The following is a 24744-nucleotide window of genomic DNA, read 5'->3' as shown; positions in this document are numbered from 1 at the left end:
TCTGTTGCCTAGATTTGGGCGTGATACGCGAAACCCATGTTTCGTCTCCAGTTCAACCGGTTGCCACCTCAGTAGCAACCGTTAAAAAGATGACGACGACGTAAAAACAGCAGTGAACTCTTGGTTATTGGAGCCAGCGGCTAGTTCTTATAAAGACTACTTTAAAATTAGTTGAGAGGTATGATAAGTATTTCAAAAATCTTGGTAATTGTATCAAAAAATAGAGTAAAGTATGCACTTTCTGAAAATAAATTTACTTTTTTGAAATAATCTTTCGTCGTGTACTTCTGTTCAAACGCACCTTAATGACAAAAAACACACCTCGTATAATAAAGTATAAGCAAAAACTGGCTTTGAAACTTCATTGGGATGCAGAAGAGTTCAACAATTGCAAAAATCTCCGCCGAGTATTTGCTTAATGACATACCTTGCAACCGTAGAATAATGCTTCTAAACATGCTGCATGAACGAGCATTTCGGAGGCTCGTCTACTGACTCGAGACAGTCGACAATCTTGTCACTCACAACAGTCTGTAGCAGAAGAAGACTGTGTCTGTAGCAGAAAAAAGAGGGAAACACCCCCTAAAGTTATAGAATCTTTATGAAAATCCCACCATCAGATGCAGCGTATCAGAGAACCCTAATGTAGAGGTTTCAAGCTCCAATCTGCTAAAATGTTGAATTTTTATTTTTTGCCAGAAGAAAGATTACGAAGAAAGAAAGATGCGTGTTTATTTATTTATTTTTTTCTTCCAGTGGTGATCGTATTGACCCAATGGTTCTAGAACATTGCGAGAGGGTTCATTCAAACGGAGATTAAAAGCTCTAGTGTCGTTTTTAAGTGACAAAACATGGAGGGTAACTAGGCCCCCTCACACGCTCATTTTTTCCGAAAGTCACCGGATCAAAATTTTAAGATGACCATTTTGTTCGCATAGTCGAAAATCTAATAGCTATGTCTTCGAAGATGACTTAATCCTCCACAATCCCCGGGGGAAGGGCTGCAAGTTATGAACTTTGCCCATTGTTTACATTTAGTATTAGTTATTGGGAAATATACAGACATTTACAGGGGGATTTTTTCCGGTGGGGGGGGGGGCGGGTAGCATCCTTTCGTGGGGGAAGAGAATTTTCAATGAACGGGGCACCCGATTTTCCAACATTATTTAAAAAACGATCAGAAATTAAATAAATAAAACAAGTTTTTCAACTGAAAGTAAGGAGCAACATTAAAACATAAAGCAAACAGAAACTATTACGTATATGATGAGGTTCGCCCAGCATTCAGTCTAACATGACAGCTGAAATTTACGCAAATACATCGGTTGCTGATTTTCGCAAGGCAAAAATTTACCAGCTTGTGTTAGAATCATAGATAAAAATAAGAACAGAGGCCAGAATCTACAAAACTTCGCTGTCAGATTTGGCTGTTAACCCACAGTCATGCTATAAAATGAAAATGGAACTATCGTTATTAAAAAAATTATATCAACAAGCAAAAATCTTATTTGATTCCTTCTTCTAATCCATTGTTAGAAGTCACCATTGATAAGATATTTTTATGGTTTTTGTAGATTCATATACTAAATTGCGACTGCACTGCTTACTTTACATGGAACTGACCCCTGGCCCTCCCTGCATGTCCCTCCTCCAAAAAAACCTTATTAACGATATTTTATTCCAAATCTTATGGGAGCTGACCCCTGGTTCTCCATGACCTGATACCCCTACCCCCTAAAAACATAATCGATGATGAATCATGGGCGCTGACCCATGGCCTGACGACCCCCCCCCCCAACAAAAAAATAAATATTAACGATATTTTATTATGAAAATCATGGGAGCTGACCCCTGGCTCTCCATGGCCCTACTGAAATTCCTACCTTCAGACTTTACCTGTCACACCCTTCCTCCTTACTAAGGCAACTTGCTATATGTTATACTAGACTAACAACAAATAATGCCAGTCGACTTTTACTTGAAGGTACTATCGCCTCAGCAACGGACAAATAGCGCAGTTCTTTTGTGTAGTATTTTATTCGTTATTTTGACGATGGAATTTGTGCAGCATTTTATCATGCAGTTCTTTTAGTTCCCTCGTGTAGCATTTTATTCGTCATTTTAACCGTTGATTTTTTGTTCCATACGTCTTATTGTGTTAACCAGCCATCAGCGAAATTGCGACTCCACTTCTCACTTTACATGGAACGATTTCATTACCTCATGGATTAAATTGAAATATCAGAAAATCGCGTCAACAATACCTTGTCAAAACAATAGCACAATCAGATTTTGTCTATATTCTTATTTTATAATAAACATTACCACCTTAAGCTTCGGGTGTCAATACAAAATAAAGAATGGTTACTCACGGATAAAAACAATAGACAAACTCTCCTGATGTAACCGATTGCAAAAGAAACATAACTTATTGGCAAAATTCAACGTTAACTCGTTTGGAGAAAAAAAAAACTATTTAACAACATATAAATGCTAAAACAACAGAATTATCTTTCATAATTTAAGGCAGAGCCACACTCAATTAGTTTTATTTTCCATTTTCTTACAGAGTATCTTGTTCTGCACAATTGGCTTAGCTTATTATTTTTTCTTTGTCACAAAAGAAACAGACAAAATCAGAAAACAACACGTAAATAGAAATAATGACAAAATTCAAGTACCTTCAAAGCTGCCAATTCTTGGATTGCCGCATCATAATCTTGCTGGAGTGAATTCAACATACGGTTTTTCTGGCTAAGCTGGAATTCCAGATCGCCAATCTTATTATTAAGACTCGTCTTTATGCTTTCCCTCTCCATCAGTGCCTCCCTAAAAAAAGAAAGAGCTTAAGAGTTCAAAAGAAAAGAAAATGAGAATAGCCACCCCTCCTCTTTTGGATAGGTTCCAACACGCATAGACCAATTTTTACGTCCTGCCGTCATCGACTCAACAAACAGTCACATATTAAGTAGAATGCAAACCCTTTTCATCCTTATCATCATTTTCACTGTGTTGCTACTCCCTAGTTTAATCCTTGGTACTGATTCAATATACAGCAATGGACTAAGAAAAGGTTTAGATAACCATTCGAAAGAAAACACTTCACAGGCTGGTTTGTCCTTCACCAGCAACCCTTGTAGAAAATTATTCCGTATATGAAAGGGGCTGTCCCCTCCTCAACGCCTCGCTCTTTACGCTAAAGTTTTTTATTGTTTAAAAAAATAGAGTTGTGAGCAAGTCAAACTTCAGCGTAACAAGCGAGGCGTTGAGGAGGGGACAGCCCCTTTCATATACGGAATAATTTCTGTTCATTTTAAATTTTAACGTTATTCCTTACTTTCAGTTAAAAAAAACTTGTTTTTTTATTTAATTTTTGAACGTTTTTGAATTAATGCAGGTTTTGATTTTGGCTCACCGTACATGAATATTAAAAAAAAATTTGGATATTAATTTTACTTTTATTTGGTTAAATGGCTTTCTCGAAACTTGTTTAATTTTATTTACGAACGTTTTTATTAATAATAAATATTGTTAACTTACGAATTAACTTACGTAACGAACTTCTATATTCACATATTTTAATACGTATATTAGAGGGTTCGCACCCTAGTAAATATATTGCTCTTTAAGCTAAAGTTCGAATTTTGTTCCAATTCTTTAAAAATTTATATAACAAAAGTGATCACAAATGTCATAAAATAGAATAAATAGCTGTTACGAAAGTACTACAAAATCTTTGGCTTAAAGAGCGAGGTATTGACTAGGGGTGAACCCAATCATATACGTAATGTTTTCTGTCGTTTTAACTTTTGATGTTGCTCCTGAATTTCAGTTGAAAAACTTGTTTTTTTTAATTTAATTACTTAATTTTTTTTTAAATAATCCTGGGAAATCCGGCACCCCCTGCATAACAATGTCCCTTCCCTCAAGAAAACTTCCTCCATGGAAAGATCCTCCCACATAACCCCCGACCCAAAACCCCCCCCCCCCTCACTACCAGAAAAAATCCCCCCTGAAAACGTCTGTATACTTCCCAATAGCCAATACAATATGTTAAGCAATGGGTAAAGTTCATAACTTTCAGCCCTCCCCCAGGGGACTTCGGGGGATTAAGTCGTTCTAAAAGACATAGTTATCATATTGTCGACCATGCTGAACAAAATGGCTATCTCAAAATTTTGATCGGGTGACTTTGGGAAAAAAGAGCGTGGGAGGGGGCCTAGTTGCCCTCCATTTTTTTAGTCACTTAAAAAGGGCACTACAACTTTTAATTTCCGTCTCAATGAGCCCTCCCACTATATTCTAGGACCACTGGTTCTATACGATCACCCCTGAAAAAAAAAAAAAATAAATAAAATAAACACATCCGTGATCTTTCTTCTGGCAAAAAATACAAAATTCCACATTTTTGCAGATAGGAGCTTAAAAGCTATGCGGTAGGGTTCTCTGGTACGCTGAATATGATGGTGTGATTTTCATTAAGGTTCTGTAATTTTTAGAGGGTCTTTCGCCTTTTTTTCGAAAATCAGCCAAATTTTCTCAGGCGCGTAGCTTTTGATGGTTAGGACTAAACTTTATGAAACTCATATAATTTGAAATCAGCATTAAAATCTGATTCTTTTGATGTATCTATTGGTATCAAAATTCCATTTTCTAAAGTTTCGGTCACCACTGAGCTGGGTCGCTCCTTACTTACAGTTCGTTAACACGAACTGTTTGATTAAGAGGCAAAAGCGTCATTAATGAGAAGCTGTTAAAGCTACAGGTTTGTACAACAGTTGAAGAATAAAAGCTAACTGCAGTTTAATGTTCAACGAGCAATAGTTTTTTGTTTTTTTTTTAAGTGTGGGAAGGGGATTAAGATTAATATCTATGGGGGAAAAAAAGGCATTGCAATGAGAAAACACAGAAATTCAGCATATTAGGTTTTCTAGAATCTCAGGGACTTAGCATGCCATTGATCATGTACACCTAGCTGTTACTTTTTGCTTCGTTAGACATAATTCACTGGAAAGAAATTTAGACTAAATTTCATGTTTGGTCATATACAGCATTGTCGGTTGTCACTAGTTATGGCAACATTAGAAAATAAGCAAAACACCAAGACAAAGGCCCGAATAAGAGGAGGACACCTGCAAAGGACGTACTACCTGGAATAACCTTGTAGCCAAGATAGTCTCACACGGCCAAAACTAAGAGGCAGATGCGCGCTTTAAGCGTATTGACGCTTCTCAATCTGACTGGGAAATTGTACCAGAGTCTTCTTCTGTCTTTACATCCACTCATCTACAGTTACAAGACCAAAGGCTATGCTTCATAGGCAAAATCCCGTAAAGTTTGCCATAAAGACATGATTAAACACTGTCTTGTGAAAAAAGAAGTCTTTGCGCAGTAAAGAAAAAGAAACCAATTGCCGGTAGCTTATATAGATAGCCTTATGCTATTTAATGTATTTCTTTTAAATGGAACAAAGAAACCGGCAGACTTGTCACATATATGTGGCCAGACAACGAACAAAGGTAGACAGGTCTATCCATGGTCAAACCACTCCATCGCAAAAAAACAAAACACGTTGGATAGAGGACTTAGTATCTTCAGTGTTTCAGCGGATCAGACCTTGGCATGTCAAAACGATAAAAAAAGAGTCAGGAGTTCATCAAAGGACAGAGAATTATTAAGTTTAGACTATGCAAGGGCAACCATAATTTTAAATGTTATAATACTTAATTGGTCCATTTTTAATCCTACACTCTTCTCCGTATCTACGATAAGACTAAAAAATATATATAAACAAAGACTCACTTAAGTTTTCCATGTGTTTCGTCTAATTCCTTTTGCACGTTTTCATACAGTCTCACTTTTTGGGTGTTATCTGATTCTAAGCAATCCTTGACGCTTTCAAGATGCTTGACTCTTTCTTCAAGGGTTCGGTTATTGTTTTCCGTATCGTTAAATTTTGCCTCTAAATTTTGAAGCCTTCCTTTAAGGTCCCACTTTGCAACAGGTTTAACAGCCGCTGTTCCAGTTGCTGACGCTACAATAAGAATATTTTTTATTAGTACAATAAAATCACTAGAGAAATTCAATCCAAATTCAAGTTCTTTTCAGATTCCACTTTTCTACCAGCTTCACAGCCTTTGTTAAAAGAAGTTGAAAAAGTTGGTGTTAGAAAAAGAACATAAGTGAAGTTCTAGATTTAAGATGTTTTCATATCCCTCTTTGCTACCAGTTTAACAACAGCTGTCCTAATCGTTGACCCTATAATAAAGAATTTATATGTATAAAGAAAAACAGTTTAGTTATTTTCGTATCCCGCTATATGACCAGTTTAACAGGCTCTGCCCAACTTATTGGCGCAATAAGGAGAAAATTAACTATCTTAAAACACCAAGAACTGTGAAAATAAAATGAATGAAAATGAAATAGATTGAATCGGTTAAGTGGAAACTTATACCGCCAAACATATCTTAAAAAATCAGAAAAAACGGGGAATTCAATTTAACTAAAAATATTTGTCTTTGCAGTTACACAGTTTTGGTAGTAGTAGTAGGTACCTACTTGAAAAAAAAATGAACGTGGAACGTAGGAAAAAAAGACAGCGAAAGAAAAAACAGCGTAAAAATCTCCCTTTGAAGATGTATTTGTCTAGGGGAATCAACAGATTGTTAATATTAAAATTTTTATGGACAAAAAGTGGCATCAGGTTTAAATAACTTGTTTCAATTATTATATTTAGAAGTTCAATGAGACAAGTTCAAAGGTTCAAAGTTTCGCTTATTTATTTTAGCGGTTTAATGTGGCAACACTGAGGAAAATATGATACAGCCCAAAAAGCAACCCTTTTTTTAGAGACAGGACGTTAACACCAGCCTAGAACTCTACAAAAGATATACTCTAATGATTAGAGCTCTAAGAAAGATACACACTGCCAAACACTACTACAATACAAGAAAGGTCAGCTCACAAAAATTGAGCGCAATTTCAAGCGTTGGTTAGGGCATCAGAAACCCAAGAGACAAATTAGGAAACGAATGGTACTCGGTATATTTGAAGTTAAAAGCAACATTCTATGTTATTGGTAATTCGTTATCAATGCCTTGAAGGAGAAACTGAGAAAGTCCTATAGACTTTTCTCCAGAGTGAATTCACTTTAAAAAAAAAAACTTCTCTTGTTTCTTTTTTTTGTTCGCTTGTATTGCTTTTTTTTACAGTTTCCGAATGGATACAAATTCGTTCACTTTTTTTTAGATTTTACGATTATTTTCTTCGTATTCACATATAGACCCGAAAAAGGTAGCCCACATATCAAATGTCACATATCAAAGCCCACATATCAAAAAATGAATAAATTTTTAGAAATTGGATTTAAAGATTGTTCTGATTCAGTTGTCAATTTTCAACTAAATCGTCTTTCATAGGTGCGACATGTTTGAGTTATATTCTTCATCTTCTATATTTTTGCTGACGTGTGGGTGTCCCCGGTTAGAAGTTTCCTTTTTCTTTTTTTCCTTTTTCATACTCTGATTATCGCATTGTATATGTATAAAGGATTTAAATAAATTATTATTGTTATTTGTTGAATAAACTATACTCTATGGTTCACGAAAAAGGGATATCCACCACAAAATTCTCTGCCCCTAAAAAAACAGAACGTTTTAAGAAAAGAGGGAAGCTTTTTCGAAAATAGCTCCTAGATTGGGTATTTAAGTCCCTATTTTCTAGAGCAGAGGTTCTCGGACTTTTCTCCCATAGACCACTTTCAAACTTTTGCTGGCTCTGGTGGACCTCCTGCAACTACATTGCTACCATATTCCCAAAACTCGAAAAAAAAAAAAAAAAAAAAAAAAAAAAAATGAAAATTGGATCTACCTTTGGAAATTTACGTTGCGGCTTTTTTTTTAACCCCGAATCAACACTTTTTAGAAAAAAGAAGTAAGAATGGATAAGTTTATTAATTAATTGATTGTGCTGTATGTGGATGTCAAAAAAGTAAAATTGGCAAATCAAAAAGTGATTCTATTCAACTTCACTTTTTTTACATCTACTAACAGCACAAGAAACAAATCGACTCCCACTTATTTTATATAGAAAACTCCCCATTCCGACTGGTAAAAATAATATGAAAAATTATATATTTCCTTGTGCTGTATTTATTCAAATTTATAATTATTGCACTATTAATAATTACTGTTATCAAACTAGGTTGTAATATGATAACAGTTATAATAAAAAAAATCAGTCAGATACGTGATATCTACTTTCAAATTAATTAGGTTTCTTTTTAAATCTTGATAATTACTTTCCAGAAACTCTAAAACTGATTCAAAAAGTGAGTAAAATCTTACTAAAGATGCAGTTTTTGACAACCAGCGTAATTCATTATATAAGAGCAATCGTTGGAAGTCTTCTCATTTTCATTACAAAATTGTGCATACAAACGCGTATTCAATGCATTGTTATTTTGTTAACTGTATTAATGACAAACTAAAGTAATGGTACGATTTATCACTCAAATTTTTCACGACTACGTGTTGTTCGTGGATATTACAGTGAATTGCAGTTACCTCTGGTATAATTCTTTTAAGATGACTCATTAACCCACGATATCGCCCAACCATGACAGGAACTCCATCTATTGTCAATAAAATAATGTTTGTGGATGGAGTCGATTTTTCTTTTAAAAATTTACTCAGGACATTGAATATTGATACATATTTCGCGTTCGTCTCCAAAGTTTTCGCGAATAGTAGTAATTCCTCAGCTTCTTTGTTTATAAGCCAATAATAATGCTTCATTACCAGGTAAAGTTGAGTCGTCTAGTTGAATAGAAAAATAAACTGTTTGTAGATATTTACAGAAGAAACTTTCAATATCAGAGCTCATTTCATCAGTACATCTTTGTGCAGCGTTGTTACTCAAAGGAATTCTTTTGAGGATGACAAATCGAGATTTTTGCAAAACATTTTTTAAAGTCTCTTCAATAGCATCTAAAATTAACTGTTTTTCAATGGTGTACAGTTTCCAGATTTTGCTTTAAGTACTTTTCTTTTTGGAATTCTGAAAACAAGTGCGGAACGTCTATCCTTGGAATTTGTATTTATACTGGTGAAGAATCAACCAAGTAAATTCAAGATTGATTGCAAGCACACACACCACAAGTTGCATTCCATCCCTTTGCAAGTTTCAACATGTTGTACCGAAACACTGTCTATTAAAAGGATTTTTATCCCTATTTGAACTTTTATTTATCGCTGTACCGAATATGGAATATCCAAGTTTTTTCTATAAGTAATAGTCGCTGAACTTCTTAAAATATTGTTTACCTACTTTGATAGGTTAAGTCAGCCAACATTTTGGTTCTTCACTATCTAAACCAGGTAAAGTTTCGTAGAGCCACACTTACGAATTGTGAACCTCTATTTTTTGTCACGCTTACTTAGACCCTGCCGAGTCTCCCGTGGACCCCCGGGAGTCCACCTGGACACTTAGGAAAACAATGCTCTAGAATATCAGCACTGATGGGGGTATTCTTTTGTCAAATGATTACAAAGGCTGACACAAGCAACTGGGCCCAACGTACATTGGTGTAACACTTCTCCAGGAAAAGGACAGTACACAGCTCAGCAGGTCGAGTAGGTGAGAGTTGAAATCCAGCAGCGTCAGAGATATTCTGTAGTTCAGTGAGTTTGGTCCCTAGGTAAGGATACTTACAAGAATGTTAGTTTATGATCATTTATAATGATGTTCTGGGTCCCGAAAAGACGAAGCAAGCTTTCACAACTGCAACCGGTTCTGAGATTGGCTGAAAAGGATGTTTGGGAGATCGGCGCAAAGACCTCAAAGACAGAGAGTTCACGAGAACTCTTACGACCAATGTTAGATACAAAAATCAATCCCAGAGGTCAAAGCTATTATTCCATTGTCCTTCAAGAAAGCCAGGGATAAATTTGTATTATAACTCAAATAAATGACGAAGCTAGACAGGGGTCATCTCGAACATTTAGTTTAAAATGAACAACAAAAGCCCGAAGAGCTTTTAATTTTTATGCAACAATTTACCATAAAAAACTACTTAGAACAAAATATTATTCAATTATCATTCAATGCTAGAAGTAAAGTCTATTAAAACTCTGGACTTGTTCTTTTTTTTCACCTTATAATTAACTATACCAATTATTGTCCTAATTAATCTTGTTGTTCCTGGATTGTATTTATATAACAGAAATATATACTGCACAGTATATTAACAAGTACCCCATTTATTACTAGGGTATATGTTTATTATGGCTTAGTCCTTATTCCTAAGTATTGAAATTTTTCCTATTATGTCATACTTGAATTTCGACCTTTTTGTATGATCCTTGTTAGATTGTACTAAATTAAAATTTGTCATAGCTTTAGAGAGGAGTAGCAGAGGTTTTCAAATTCTCATACCCTCAACAACTATTGATCCAACATAACTATTACAATATACTGTTTGAAAGAAAGAGGCGGAGATAATTCGATAACAGTTTTACCCATCATGAAAAGAATATGAGAACAATTCCTCTCTGGCAAAAGGCACAAAATTCACTTTCAATTGAATGGATCTAAAAACAGATATTGCCCTTAAAACAACTCTTTGTAATCAACTAAACTACCGCAAGAGCCCTTCGTACAGGTTCAGCGACCCACAAAAAAAGAAAAAGATATTAAAACAACCATAGTAAAAGCTGAAATAGTTACCTGGCTTAGCTGCTGATCTAGTTGCTGCCGCCGTAGTAGCTGATCTACCCCCTGAAAAGGAATCAAACCATGGTTATTAGTGATGGATCAGTCGTAATTTTTTGAAGGATCAAGATGATATCTGAAATTAAGAAAATTTCCCAATTTTTTCAAACGATTCCCCTGTGTAATTCAATTTCTCACCCAAAATATCATACATTAAAAAAAATACTTGAGCTCTCTGATACTAGATATTCAAATCTGTATGTGGCAATTTGCATGCAACAGAGCAGAGAATAATATTATTGCTTGACAGTTTTTTTTCTTTTTTTTGGTCAGTTCACTTTAACTTATTAGTATTACCCACGAAAGTTCAGTTCCAGCACGGCTCAGCTTACTGTTAATTTGAACTGTTTGAACTTTTTTTTTTTTTTTCGCTCAGTAAAGAAAGTTCTCTTTCCTCGATGGATCAACAACTTCAGATAAGGATTTTACATCAGTTTTGCTGAAATATCTTTTTTGCCGAGTGGATTTTTCCAATGTATTTTGATCACGCTTTTGAATTTGTTTTGATCAAAATGAAACATTCCTAACTATGGTCAGACATGTACACAGGATTTTATCTCGAAGGAGACATAGCTTTAGAAAATAGCCAAATTATACAGAAAATAGCGCATAAAGTATTAGAGATAAAATGACAGGAATCTCAATATCCTGAAGGGCCACTTGCCTGAGCATCCCTTTCTCCTTCATATGTCCCAGATTAACCATTAATAAGCCAAACGTGTTTCCTTTAATGATAATAAGCTAGCTAGAGAAGAACATATGCAATTGTTACAGAAAAGCTAGTGTCATGAATAAAAAAGCTACAGTATGATAGAACTTGAGAATCTTCATTTTTTTTTTTTTTGGCGTCATTTTACCGACGTGAAAATGTTCACTTTGAGTTTGGTTTTATTTAGTTTCCTTGTAAAACCCCAAGATACATGACACTAATAAATTAAATTTTTCTATCAACCTAATCTTATAGATTTTTTTCTTTCATCATTATTTAATTAACATCAGGCGTACACATGGGAGCATTTGGGAATAGGCTTGCAAGAAGTCTCAGAGTATTTACAATTGTCTAATATACTTTGTATAGCTATAATTACGTAATTTTCAAATTTGCTCCGTTGTCTGTACGAAAAAAACCTTGTACACGTCTTTGGCTACAGCCAAAATCTCCCAAGGCACAAGGGATTTTTTTCCATGTATAGACTAAGACATTTTTCTGTAAAACAAATGCTCTAAGATAATCTCTGGATTTAAAATACATCTTGACTTTGCACAAGGAGGCCTGAAGGTTTGAAGAATAAATTGAAGGTGTGAAAAAGAAGGGAAGAGGGTCTTGAATTGGCCTTCCCAAAAGTCTAACGCAGGTGCATACGCAGTAATTTATTTTGGGGGGGGAGGAACAGGGGTCCAAAAAAACAATGAATTTATATGTGAAATATGAGAAACTGTACAAACAGTCGCAACAATTTTGGAGGAAGAGGTCCCTACAACCCCACCTCTAAACATGAGCCAGGTCTAACCTTTTCCAACTTACAAAACAAATGGTCTATTGGGGGAGGAATTCTCACCTTATTCCACCTGTTTATGAAGATAGAATCCTAGCCATGGGTAGTATTAGTCAGACATACAGGGGGTGATTAGAAACAAATTCCCCAAGAGATAAAAAGAGGTTTTATTTTAAACGAAAAGTGCTTTTTTATTTCTAATATAAATAATATACATATTTTGAACACTTCTGCTAAGTGTCCTTTTGGAAATTTTTAAGGAATTTCTGCAGTGCAGGCTCAGGTCATCTCAATGCTACTTATACCATGTGTACCGTGAGTAAAATGCGACATATTTAAAATACAAAAATAAAGTTCCTTCTTTCTAAAGATAATTCCGACTTCCCCTAATTAAGTTTAAATCTAGTTTCAAAAACAAAAAAGAAAAGTCCTTAATCATCAAAGAGAAAAATTGCAGTTTAGCCTCAGACAAGGAACGGATTTCGCTAACCAGTTTGTATTTCACTAAGTTAGCGGGCAATAAAAAAGATGCTGCGCTCAATATTTTTCCGGAAGTCTAAATTGTAAGAGCTTTTTGAGCGTTTGAATCATCAGAAATATATACAACCAATTATTGGACGAAGGGTTCGCATCCTTGGGCCACTTGAGCCAATTGTGAGCCAGTTCTTACAGCGCAGGACAAAGAACTACATTTGATAGTGGTGTAAAAGTGCCTTCTTGGAAGGATTCATAAAATCATATTAAGGATCATTAAGAGAAGAATTATGTTGAGCTACAAGCATTCTGATTTAAATTATTATGCGGTCGTCGTAGAGACTTGGTTATTATTCGCCGTTAATTCAAACGAGAGTTGCTATACACCTAAATATGTAAGTCTTAATAAAACTATTATCTTTCTAATTGCGTTTGTTATGTTTTATACTTCTGTATCTAATCGCAGGACAGGTAGCTAGTTCGAATAATTCCAAGGTAACGCTCCCCCAGGGATGTGATTTCTATATACGTAATATAATAGGTATTTGAAATTAAGACAACCCAAGGAAAGAAGGTTCTGTTCAAACAACTTCATATTTTATTTTTGTCTCAATGATTGAGGATGGTGTGTTCATAATTTTACTTAACTCCCCATTGCTGTGGTGCGATCATAAACTTAATTTTCTCATTATTTTTATAGCTTGCTTAGCCTTTTAAGTAGCCCAAGAAAAATCACCCCGGAAGAACTGATGCGATCGGTACACCGCCTTAAATCATGATACTACATACGGCAGAGTCCTCGGCGCTATAAGTGGTGCTATCGGAGAACTTTTAAAGTGTAAGTTCACAGCTTCAAAGTACAACTTTAGACTTGACCCGATCAATCTTCATTACCGCAACTATCTCAGTCATTTCTTTTATAGCTACAAACGGCGCAGTCGGAAATTGGAGGAAAACTTGCGAACTAGTTAGGCTATAAACCTTGTAATCTAAATTTAATCATTGGAAAGATACAGACGTATAAGAAAAATGATTAGACCTATTGCCGCTAAGCTATTACAGGAAAACCCTTTAGAATATCTCAAAGGAGATAATAGCCTCCCCCAAAATAGGTTAAGTGAAATAATAAATTTATTTTGAGTTAATTCAAATGCAAAAAAAAGAAATGTCGGAAGACCTAAGCGATTTATTAATGGCGCAAAATTTGGTCGCGAAAAATATGAAAATAGCAAAGTCTATCCCGTAGTAAAACGGACAGTCAGATATCGACGAATTAATATCCAATTCGCCCAGTTTGTAGAACTAACAAAAACAGAGCTAGAAAAATTAGCCAACACGCTTTTATTAAGATTAAAAGGACATGCCGTAACCTTTCTGAAGTAAATTGAACATACCAGAGGTGACGACGCCAACTTGCCAATAAATACGGTGGAAAAAATGTTAACGGCAGTTAAGGATAGATTTATTAAAACCAGTTCCACAAATAAATTAAAACACGGAATGGTGTGCCTTGACCATTCACAAAATATAAGAGAATATCTTGATAGTATACGCATTTCAGTAGAGGCAAAATACGGAAGAGGTTCAGGACAACTGTATGAAAAAGTCATACTAAATACTTTTTGCAAGGGCTACCCCCAAAACTATATAGAATGATAATATCCAAAATTATTCAGACGTTGGATCTTGCAGTTCAGGAGGTAGATCGATTGATCGAAGTCGACACGAAGGTCGCAAATCACAGTAAAGCAAAAATAAATAGCCTAAGCGATTCAAACGCGAGCCTAATCTTCAAGGGCGATCAGGAGTCTCCCAATTTCTTTTGAAGGGACAACTCCCCATTGCCACAAAGAAATAAAATACAAGAAATCGCTAGTTAGAAAACTGTACGTTTTTAGCCTGTCAGGGACTCTAATTATGAAAATAACCATATAATATAAAGTTGTTGAATTTATAAACAACCTGTACACATTGTAAAGAACTGCCGTTATGTCCTCTAAATCACATCAAGAATTGCTGTCGGCAGTAGGCAAAGTTATGGCAACCTTTTGTTCGGAAGAACAAATTTTTGCACCGGTGGTGCACTAGGCTATAGCCAGGGAAGATTGCGCCAATTAGTACCCTACAACGCGTACCAACCAAATTTGTATAACCCTCCCCCCAATAGACAAAATAATTATCGGCCGACGGGAAATAGTCAAAATTTTTCAAGCAGACGGCAAATAGTTAATTGGCCGACGGGAAATGGAAATTTTTCAAGCCAACAATATCGGCAGTCAACGCAAGCTGCCACCAATGATGCAAGTAATCCAAACTATCGTAATAGAATCGGTCAAAATTAAAAAAAAAATATAAATCACTTAGATAAGCCTACGGAATTTAACGTGTCTGACTCTCTACTGCAGACACCGACGTATGAAACAAACCCGCAGGGAAACGTTTCAGGCCGCTCAAAAATATAAATTGGACCCAGAGGGTGCCCAGAATATTTTATAGGTCCAAAACAATAGTAGTACCGTCCTGTAGTGATAGTATTAACAAGTTACCTATATTTAATGATTTTTGTGTAGAGAACGTTTACTTTAAGGCTTTGATTGACAGCGGTGCCACGGTTAACATCATAAACTCATGCGTATTCAATGTGTTGCCTCCCCATATTAGACAACAAAAAAATTTTAATAATCCCAATTTAACTAGCTTGACAGGGCTTATATTGGATACAAAAGGCTCAATTTGCCTAAACGTAAAAAGGGACAATATTATTTTTTCGGCAAGTTTTACAATATGTGATAATATTACGTTCGAGGCCATAAAATGTACAAATTTCTTAAGTTCTAATACAATGTTATAAGACCTGACGAAAGAAAGACTTTTCTACCTGGCTCAGATAGGGGGAGAAAAATATACATTAAGAAATCTTAACAGCGGTCACAAAGAAAGCGTAACAGTAAATAGAATTTATGGTGGCATAATATCGCAATATTTTGAACCTCATGTCTTGCAAGGAGGAAAAGGAATATTTAGAAACTTGTCCAATTATTCTGAGAGACATTGCAGAGATGAAGTAAATTTAAAAAATAAGGGTATTGAATCTGCGAAAATAAAAATAGGAGATATGCGACAGTAGAGGTTAAACGAAATCAAGAAAATAGCAGAATTATGGAAAAACATTGTAAATCCAACGTGACGCCGCAAGATGCCGCAATGAAGCAGCACTGCACCAGTCTGAATCCAATAAATGATGAAAATAAAGAGAAATGTTACGGGTTCGCGATAAGCACGACGAACGTCCCTCCATAAAATATGGAAAAAATTAAAATAACCCAGATGATTGAGCCAATGGTAAACATATGCAACATATGGCTTGTCATCCTGTCAAACTAAGTTCACGAGAGTATCCTATGTGAGAAACAAATTATATCTTACGAAACATGAGGTTTTATTGGGATAACTAATAATTACGAAAATAACATAATTACAGTAACACTGAGGGCACAGGTAGTCCAAATCGAGGTTGTCTCGGAAATAGATTTAAATAGATGGAGGATTTTCAAAACAAACCTAGTCAGCGGCATTAAAACTACAAATAACAAGTACCCTCTAAATAAATCCCAATTTTTGAGCAAATTTAATATTAATCATATTACAGACTTCTAGCTTAAGAAAAAACTATTCTAATTACTATAGATCATTAAATGTTTGTCTTCCACGTCTGAAGATGTCATGTGACTGTTACAATTTTATGAACATTCGATTTTGACGACTGGTAATCCTGCCATAAGACAGCCATATCGTGTTCTGTATATGTGCAAAGAGTGGCTAAAAAATAGGATCCATGAATAAGAAAAAAATGAAGTTATACGCCCTGGTATTAGCCCATACTCTGTACCATTGATCTCAGTTTCAAAAAAGAATGGTGACCATAGGCTTGTATTAGATTAAACAGCCCTTAACAAACAAGTAGTAAGTGATGAATTTCCTCTACCGAGAATAGATGAAATTCTTGACGCAATTTCAAGCAACAATAAAATTTTTACTTTTTTGGATCTTACGCAAGGCTGCCACCAAGTGCAAATAATCAAGAAAGATGCTCATAAAGCTGCATTTCCTCCATCTGAATGTGGTTCGTACGATTTCCTAAGATTACCCTTAGGACTCCAAAGAAGTTCACGTGCGCGTTTTAGACCTTTATTATACCTGTTAAGGGGATCAAGAAATGTAATTAGTTTTGTTGATAACGTTATAAACTCAGGAAAAAACGCAGAACAGCGCCTAACAGTATTTGCTAAGATACTGAAGAAATTCGGACAGGGCAATGTAAAATGTCGACCCGAGAAAGTAAAGTTGCTTCAACCTAGAATTAAATTTTTAGGAGTAGTAGTAAAACAAGGATAAATATCCCCAGACCCTGAAAAAATAAAATACGTTAGAAACCTCAAACCCCCCAGAAGTATGAAAGAACTAAGAGAAATTTTTCGTCTTACTGGCTACTTCAGAAAATTCGTGCGTAATCACACCAAAGTTTGAGAAACCCTCAAGGAAAAAGCTAAAGGAAAGTCCCGAAATGTGATCTGATCCTAGACCGCTTAAACGTCTCTAGACCATCTCAAAACGACACTCACTCCTGAACAGATATTAGCAAACCCTGACTTCGAAAACAGACGATTATTTGTTACGACTAATTCAAGTTCACAGGGTGTTATGGTTTTTCTTTTGAAAATAACTCCCTTGGGAGACCCCGATCCTTTACAAGGACCTTCTAATAAAAAAAAAATAGAAAAAGTTCCGAGCTATTTAAGTAGAAACTTATCAAAAGGTGAGAGTAGTTATTCCGCCACAAACTTAGAATTAGTGTCTATAATCGACGCCTTCAAAAAGTTTAGACACTACTTAATTGGTAGAAAATTTATGCTACAATCAGACCATAAAAGTTTGCAGTACCTGCGTATATTTAAAAACCCCAAGGGAATTGTAGCTATATGGAATATGAAAATCCAAAGACCTAGATTACGAATTTGAAAATTTAAAAGGTAAAAAAAACGCAGATTGTGACTTTTTAAGTAGATACCCAGAAACTGATTCGTCGGCAGCTGAGAACAATGAAATTAGAACTATCAATACTATGAGCAAAAACGAATGTAAGAAAAACAAAGACAATCACACAGTAAAAGAAAATAAGATTAACTATTGTACCCTGTCTTTAAACAATATAAGAAGAAATCAAAAAAAGGATGAGAGGTGTGCAGCGCTTACCAATTATTATGCGAATGACGTTGCATTACCAGGTAAATTAGAAACTCTAAGAGTAGAGATAGGTAATGTTAAATATAATCTTGATGAGGAAATACTAGGTAGAATCATGATTGATGCGGCAAATACTAACCAAGCCTCCATAATACCTATGTTAACAAAAAACGTATTAGTAATTGCGTTCGAATATTTTCATTCAGATATAGGTGGACGCTTAGGGGTAACGAAAACTTTCAAAAATTTCATAAATTATTTGTAGGTGCTGTCGGCAATAACAAAACTTAAAGAATTTGTAAGTACATGCGAAGCGTGTAACTTAAGAAAAAACCCCAAGCTTATCCTAATCCTCCGATGGGAAGGATCCCGGTGGCAAAGTACCCCTTCGATATTATATCATTTTAACTATATGGAACACGTCAAAAGTTGCGTGTTTCCAGTGGAGGTCATTCTTGTAATCTTTCATTTTTAGATTATATTGCAGGATTTAATTTTGCAAAAGTTTTAAAAAATCATGACTCCTGTTCCACCAGTAAGGTGTTAGTGGAATCATTCTTAAAGTTAGGTGGTTGGAATAAGGTTTTAAGTGACAACACAAGCAATTCTTTATCAAAGGTAGCAAGAGACTTAATGAGTTTTCTTAACATAATCAAGTTGGTAACATCCCCATATCACCCAAAAGCTAATGTTACAATAGAAAATAGGCATAAAATATTTTCGAACATATTAAGCATTTATACAAAAGACACAAGGAATGATTGGGATCAATTCTTACCTTATTTAACTAACGTGATCAATACAGTTTATTCAGAAACAACTAAAGGCAACCCATTATATTTACTTTTCGGTCGTTATTTTAGAGTCCTGTATGATTAAATCATTGAATTTCGGTAGTATTATAATGATTCAGGGGATCACAAACACGAATTCATAAATAGGACGAGGAAAACTTATAAAGCAGTTAAACAAGACTTGGTAAAATGCTAAATAAGCAAAGAACCAGGATACAAACCTAAAGTTAAGAAAAGTATTTATTTCAAACTAGGAGACAGCGTCTACCTGAACGAAGCAAAAACAGAAGGAAAAAAAACTTTCCAACAAAAACTATGGACCTTACAGAATGATCAAAAAGTGCGACAACGGCTATAATTTTAAAATGAAAAACCTCGATAGCAGAAGAACTTACAAGGCACATGTTAACCGAATAAAAAGAGCCAAGCTTTTAGAAAGATGGTTCCTGCTTTCCTCTTCTACTGATTCGTCAGATGCAGGAAATGAGCCCCCTAAATCAAGATTGGTCGATCTAAAATACTTGAATTCCAAGCAAGACTATTTTAAGAACAAGAGCGATAAGGAATACTTAGAAGCATTTTTTGCCATGAAAAATTTATCTATTCCAAGGAAAAATCCCTAATACCAGTAAGAATAAAAATGCCAAAATATTCAAAAAGTTCATCATCAGATAGCGTGGGAACATTAGATTATACAGTATCTCCAAAAACCCAATTTTCTCCCGATATAATTGAGAACCCATGTCCGCCCAAAAGATTTTCAGACAATATGGCTTCCCCTGTAGCACCAATAGAAAGGCTTATGTCATTGCAGAAAGAATTAAACAGAGATGTAGAAACTCGTGGTATTACTGAAAATAAGACTCCTCCCAAAGATTCGACTAAAACAAACCTGTGAGAGGCTATGGATTTAATAAATTTTCTCATAAAAACGAGTTAAAGAACAGTGCCCGAGTATAAAACTCTCAATGATGACCAGTCAAGCCACGATCATGATAGGGCTGTGTCAAAGGTCGAAACTAAACAATGGACTGCGTGGAGGGACACACTAGTGCCAAAATGCCCCATCCACCTGAAGACATGGCATTCAAACTGTGGAGGAACCCCGCGCAAACTATTGATTCCTCTGAAGGCTCTCAAGAATCTTTCAAATCTCCCAAGTCGAAAAATCAAAACGAGGATTTAGGAAATAAGCCTTCTATTTACAGAGGAACCGAAATTTACGAAGGAAAGGGAGGTTATACCTCAAAAAAACGAGGTGCAACCTCTAAAGGTTCTAATGCGGATTAGTCGGAAACCAGTTCCGAAGATTCTGAGGGCAAATCAGACCATGTAGTAGTTAAAGAAATAAGGAAATCAAGACCGACTTCAGCAGCCGCACACGCTAAGGAAACAAAATTAAAAGGGAAAGAATTTTTGAAAAAACAATACAAAAAAGTTTGATCTCATTTCAATAGCAAAAACTAAATAGAAAAAACCACAAGAAACAGAATAAAAAGTAACGACACAGTCAGGTAAAACGGTTTAGAAACCGGACAGATTAAATTACCCATAAAAATACAAAAAAAAGATTATAATGAATAGGCATCATAAAGGAATAATAATTTAAAAACTTTTAATTTACGAGTAAAAATCATACAACTATAAAAATCCTGTAGAAAAATTTTGTTCAACATATATCATGGCTTCGCATGAATCAAACCGTCTGATACCGTCTGTTCAACATATATACCAGTTCCCAAAAACAAATTCTAATTAAATAGCAACACTGCATATAACTAATTAATATAATTTCCTTTTATATAAAAATTTTACCTGTACCATTGCAGCACGATATATCCAGTCTAACTGAAAGAAGCCGTGACAGGAAGCACTTAGTGGGAAATATTCATATAACTTAGAAATGATCTACGGTTATCTTCTGTTCCAAAAGAAACTGTTGGAACTTTTTATTGTTATAATAAAACAGAAAGAATAGACACAAGTTACAAGACAGAATTACTGCTACAAAAAGTGGGTCTGATATCCATAAAACATGAATGTCAACTTGTAATTAAAGAGTCAACTTCTCGAACGCCGTAAATTACCACGAGCACAAAGATAATAAGTCCCAAAATAACCAACTTCAAGGCAATTAACCTGTCGTACACTATTCCCAATATAGAAAACGAGGAAATGAAAACCTTGATATGGTCCAAAATAGAAAAGAATATAGGGACATTAAGGCTTACAAAAATAAGAGAAGCATTAGATTCCCAGATCCACCTATTTACAAATGAAAACCAGAGATTAACGTATGTGGATGATAGATATGGATTATTCTCAACCAATTTCTGGTGGAACATGCTACTGGTCGTACGTTTCGTATTCGCGACTTCCCTGACCATAAGAACCCTACTGACTTCTAATTATGGAAAAATCCTGAGACTAAGAAGGCGAAAACCAAGAGAAGAACACGGGGAAACGGCTGAAATGCAGAGGTTAAACCCGGAACCCCATGAGAACGTCTAAGCCAAAAAATAGGGAAGACATTAGAAAACGAGTGGGTATAAAGGTTTCCACTCGTCCTTGCTATGTTTTGTTCCCTCATTGTAAGGTTTTTTGCGTAAAACCGTGTGGCTATGACGCTGCAACATGTGTTTCTTAAACAGCACGGATGGGCGTGAACAATGCAGGCAAGAAATCTGTAATGAAATTAGACCTTAAACTGAACAATGCTGGGTAACTTATGTTAAAGAATTGTTTTAAATCTAAGAGAAAACTTGATAAGTATTGAAGAATTAAATAAGCTTTTTATCGTTATTTCCATTCTCAAAAAAAAATTTTAAGACATCTGTGTTTTAGATTTCCCAATGGGAACTATATGCGTATGAAACCAACATGATAATAATGTCGTTTTATTATAACCAACGTTATGTAATAATATCAGTGTATCTTTTTATATTATCTTGTAGGGTAATCTTCACCCTAAAATGCACCCAATCGTATCGTTTATTATGTATTATGATTCCTTGATTTTAAAGACCGTGTGATCCTGCCTCGGTATTTGTATAAAAGAAAGTGGATTGACGTATCGGATATTTATCGTTAAAATGAGCTGTCAAGTACAGATGAAGGGTAGTAGCATCTATTTTCATCATACCTCAACCACCGCAGGGTACTCACCATACATTACAGGCAATTTCCATCCAAGCTATGTCTACAGAAAGAATAATTACCTATGATCGTTGTATCTTCTGCTATAAGTCCCATAGAGTATCAGGCAAAACAATATTGGATTCTTATCATACAGGTCAGTTTTAAACAACATTATCTAACAAATTTAGAGAACCCTATCAATCAGCAAAAAATATAAGTACATAAATATCACCCTTGATAATCATTATGAACCAATTTACCACACAAACGTATAGTTATGATATTTGACTATCTCAAAAATTATTTATGTGACGCAGATAAATACGTCGAATCCCTTTCTCCCATTTCTCGGAGTCCATCTTATCCCCTCTACGTGAAAAACTCATAACTCCGTTATCCCATAAACGTCACGAGATAATTTCTGAAAAATGAACCTGGAAACAAACCATTGAATTACAGAAACCAAAATTAATCTCAGTGAACAACCCTTCAGTGACAATATACCCCTCTCACAAGCTAAACACAATATTTTGAAGAAGTCACTAAAGTTTGATCTCGACCTGTTCCAGACCCAAACTTAAATTCCCCCGTGATTAACCCAGGAATCACAGCAAACGTTAATAGACACAAGCAATGAACTAACAATTTTATAAGAGAACTGTGATCCCTAAATGCGCAAAAGAACAATTTTATGCGAGGATAAATTCTCTGTGTGCATAACAATATCCCAAAACTGATATGTTGAAAAGAAAACAAACTCACATTCTATGTTCGACCTCTTGATGACAAGGCATCCTATGAACTTTCAATAAGCAGGTGGGAATGAACCCAGATAGAATATTCACACGCCTGTTGTTGAAAGTATTATTTCACAACTAAAATTTCGGGAAAGCTTGTCGGGTGAACAGAATCATGCCTGAGCTATTCCATGAAGAAACTATAACGTTAGTGTTTTAAAAATTTTGCCTAGACGAAAAAAGTGAAGGACAAAAATTTAAAACAGAAGGATTGAGTACGCTAAAGACTCGAAGGTGATGAAATAGGTGTGAATTTACATATGTTACTTCTTAATAACTTTGATAAATCAAAAGTTCCAATATCCTATCATGAATATTACATAGCAAACATCCCCAGTGAAAGTGTTTTAATGTTACCAGTGAACATGGTAAACCCAATATTGTGTTTTAAATCGTTCTTGTATGTAGTGTTAGATGTCCAGATAGTTATGTGTAGCGTTGTCGAGCTATTCATTTAATGTAGCGTAAAGAGAAAGCAGTGTGCCATATAGACAGCAAAATAAAAAAAAAAAGCCTTGTAGAAAGTGAATTCCAAAAAAAAATCTTATGTAAAGGTAGAATAGCCCCAACCTTGTTCGAAATGTAAAAGTAATCAGTGTTAGATGTAGAAAAAAAAACTCTTTAGTATAGTAGCTAGGTTAGAACCATGAATAATCTTAGTCCGGTAGACGAATTTTAGATAGAAATGTAGAATAAAATAAGAAAAGTAATAGAGAAAACTATTAGCACCCCTAATTAAGCCAAAATATAAGTATGAAATAATTATGTAGAATAAATAGTTAATATATTACGAACATTTCGAAAGCCAAAAGGCAAGCAAGTCCTAATGACAGGATGTCATTAAATAATGCGAAGGTTAATATGTACCGTGAGTAAAATTTGGAATATTTAAGATGCAAAAATGTAGTTCCTTCTTTCTAAAGATGATTTCAATTCCATCTAATTAAGTTTAAATCTCGTTTCAAAAACAAAAAAGAAAAGTCCTCAATCATCAAAGAGAAGAATTAGTTTAGCCTCAGACAAAGAACGGCGGTATCCAGCTTTGGATTCCGCTAAGATAGTGGGCAATAAAAAAGATGCTACAATCACAACGTTTCTCAGGAAGTTCAGATTATAAGAGCCGTGTGAACGTTTGAATCATCAGAAATATTTAAAACAATTTATTGGACGAAGGGTTTGGCATGCCTTAGGCCACTTGAGCCAATTGTGAGCCAGTTCTTAGAGCGCAGGACAAAGAACTACGTTTGATAGTGGGGTAAAAGTGCTTTTTGGAAGGATTCGTAAATCAGATTCAGGATCATTTAGAGCAGAATTATATTGGCATTCAGGCATTCCGATTCAAATTATTATGCGGTCATTGTAGAGACTTGGTTATTATTTGCCGTCAATTGAAACGAGCATTGCTGTACACCTAAATATGTAAGTCTTAATAAAAATATTATCTTTCCAATTGCGTTTATTATATTTTATATTTCTGTATCTAATCGCACGACAGGTAGCTAGTTCGCATAATTCCAAGGTAACGCTCACCCAGGGATGTGATTTCTATATACTATAATAGGTAATTGATTTTGAGATAACCCAAGGAAAGGAGGTTATGTTCAAATAATTACAAATTTTATTTTTCTCTCAATGATTGAGGGTGGCGTGGTCATAAATTTACTTTACTCCCCATTGATGTGTCGCGATCATAAACTTAATTTCCTCATTATTTTTATAGCTTGCCCAGTTTTATGAGTAGCCCAAAAAAATTCAACCAAGAAGAACTGATACGATTAGTACAGTGCCTTAAGCCATGATACTACAGACGGCAGAGTTCTCGGCGCTATAGGTGGTACTATAGGAGAACTTATAAGGTGTAAGTTCACAGCTTCAATGTACAACTTTAGACTTGACCCGGTCAGTCTTCATTACCGCAACTATCTCAGTCCTTTCTTTTATCGCTACACATGCATAACAAGATCTCCACCCCATGTTTTTCTTTTAAATTATTAATGTTGTTGAGATTATTTCCCTGTTACCTTAGGGTGG

At 35.1% G+C, this 24744-nt stretch overlaps 1 protein-coding gene across 1 annotated transcript in view; it reads right to left on the bottom strand.

The window, feature by feature from the left end:
• Positions 1-24744, bottom strand: part of LOC148955476 (kinesin-related protein 2-like) — a 148783-nt gene that overhangs the window by 114882 nt on the left and 9157 nt on the right. The window contains exons 3-5 of the mRNA XM_089108214.1: positions 10726-10776; positions 5803-6034; positions 2682-2829 (exon numbers count right to left, since the gene is read on the bottom strand). Coding sequence (XP_088964340.1) covers positions 2682-2829; positions 5803-6034; positions 10726-10776 — 431 coding nt within the window. The remainder of the gene's footprint in view (positions 1-2681; positions 2830-5802; positions 6035-10725; positions 10777-24744) is intronic.

This window comes from Artemia sp. Qi Xiang Cuo, chromosome 2 (assembly GCF_049724085.1).
Source record: "Artemia sp. Qi Xiang Cuo chromosome 2, ASM4972408v1, whole genome shotgun sequence".
Taxonomy (NCBI): Eukaryota; Metazoa; Arthropoda; class Branchiopoda; order Anostraca; family Artemiidae; genus Artemia; species Artemia sp. Qi Xiang Cuo.
The sequence above is the reverse complement of the archived record's forward strand: the minus strand, read 5'-3'. Positions and strand labels throughout refer to the sequence as shown.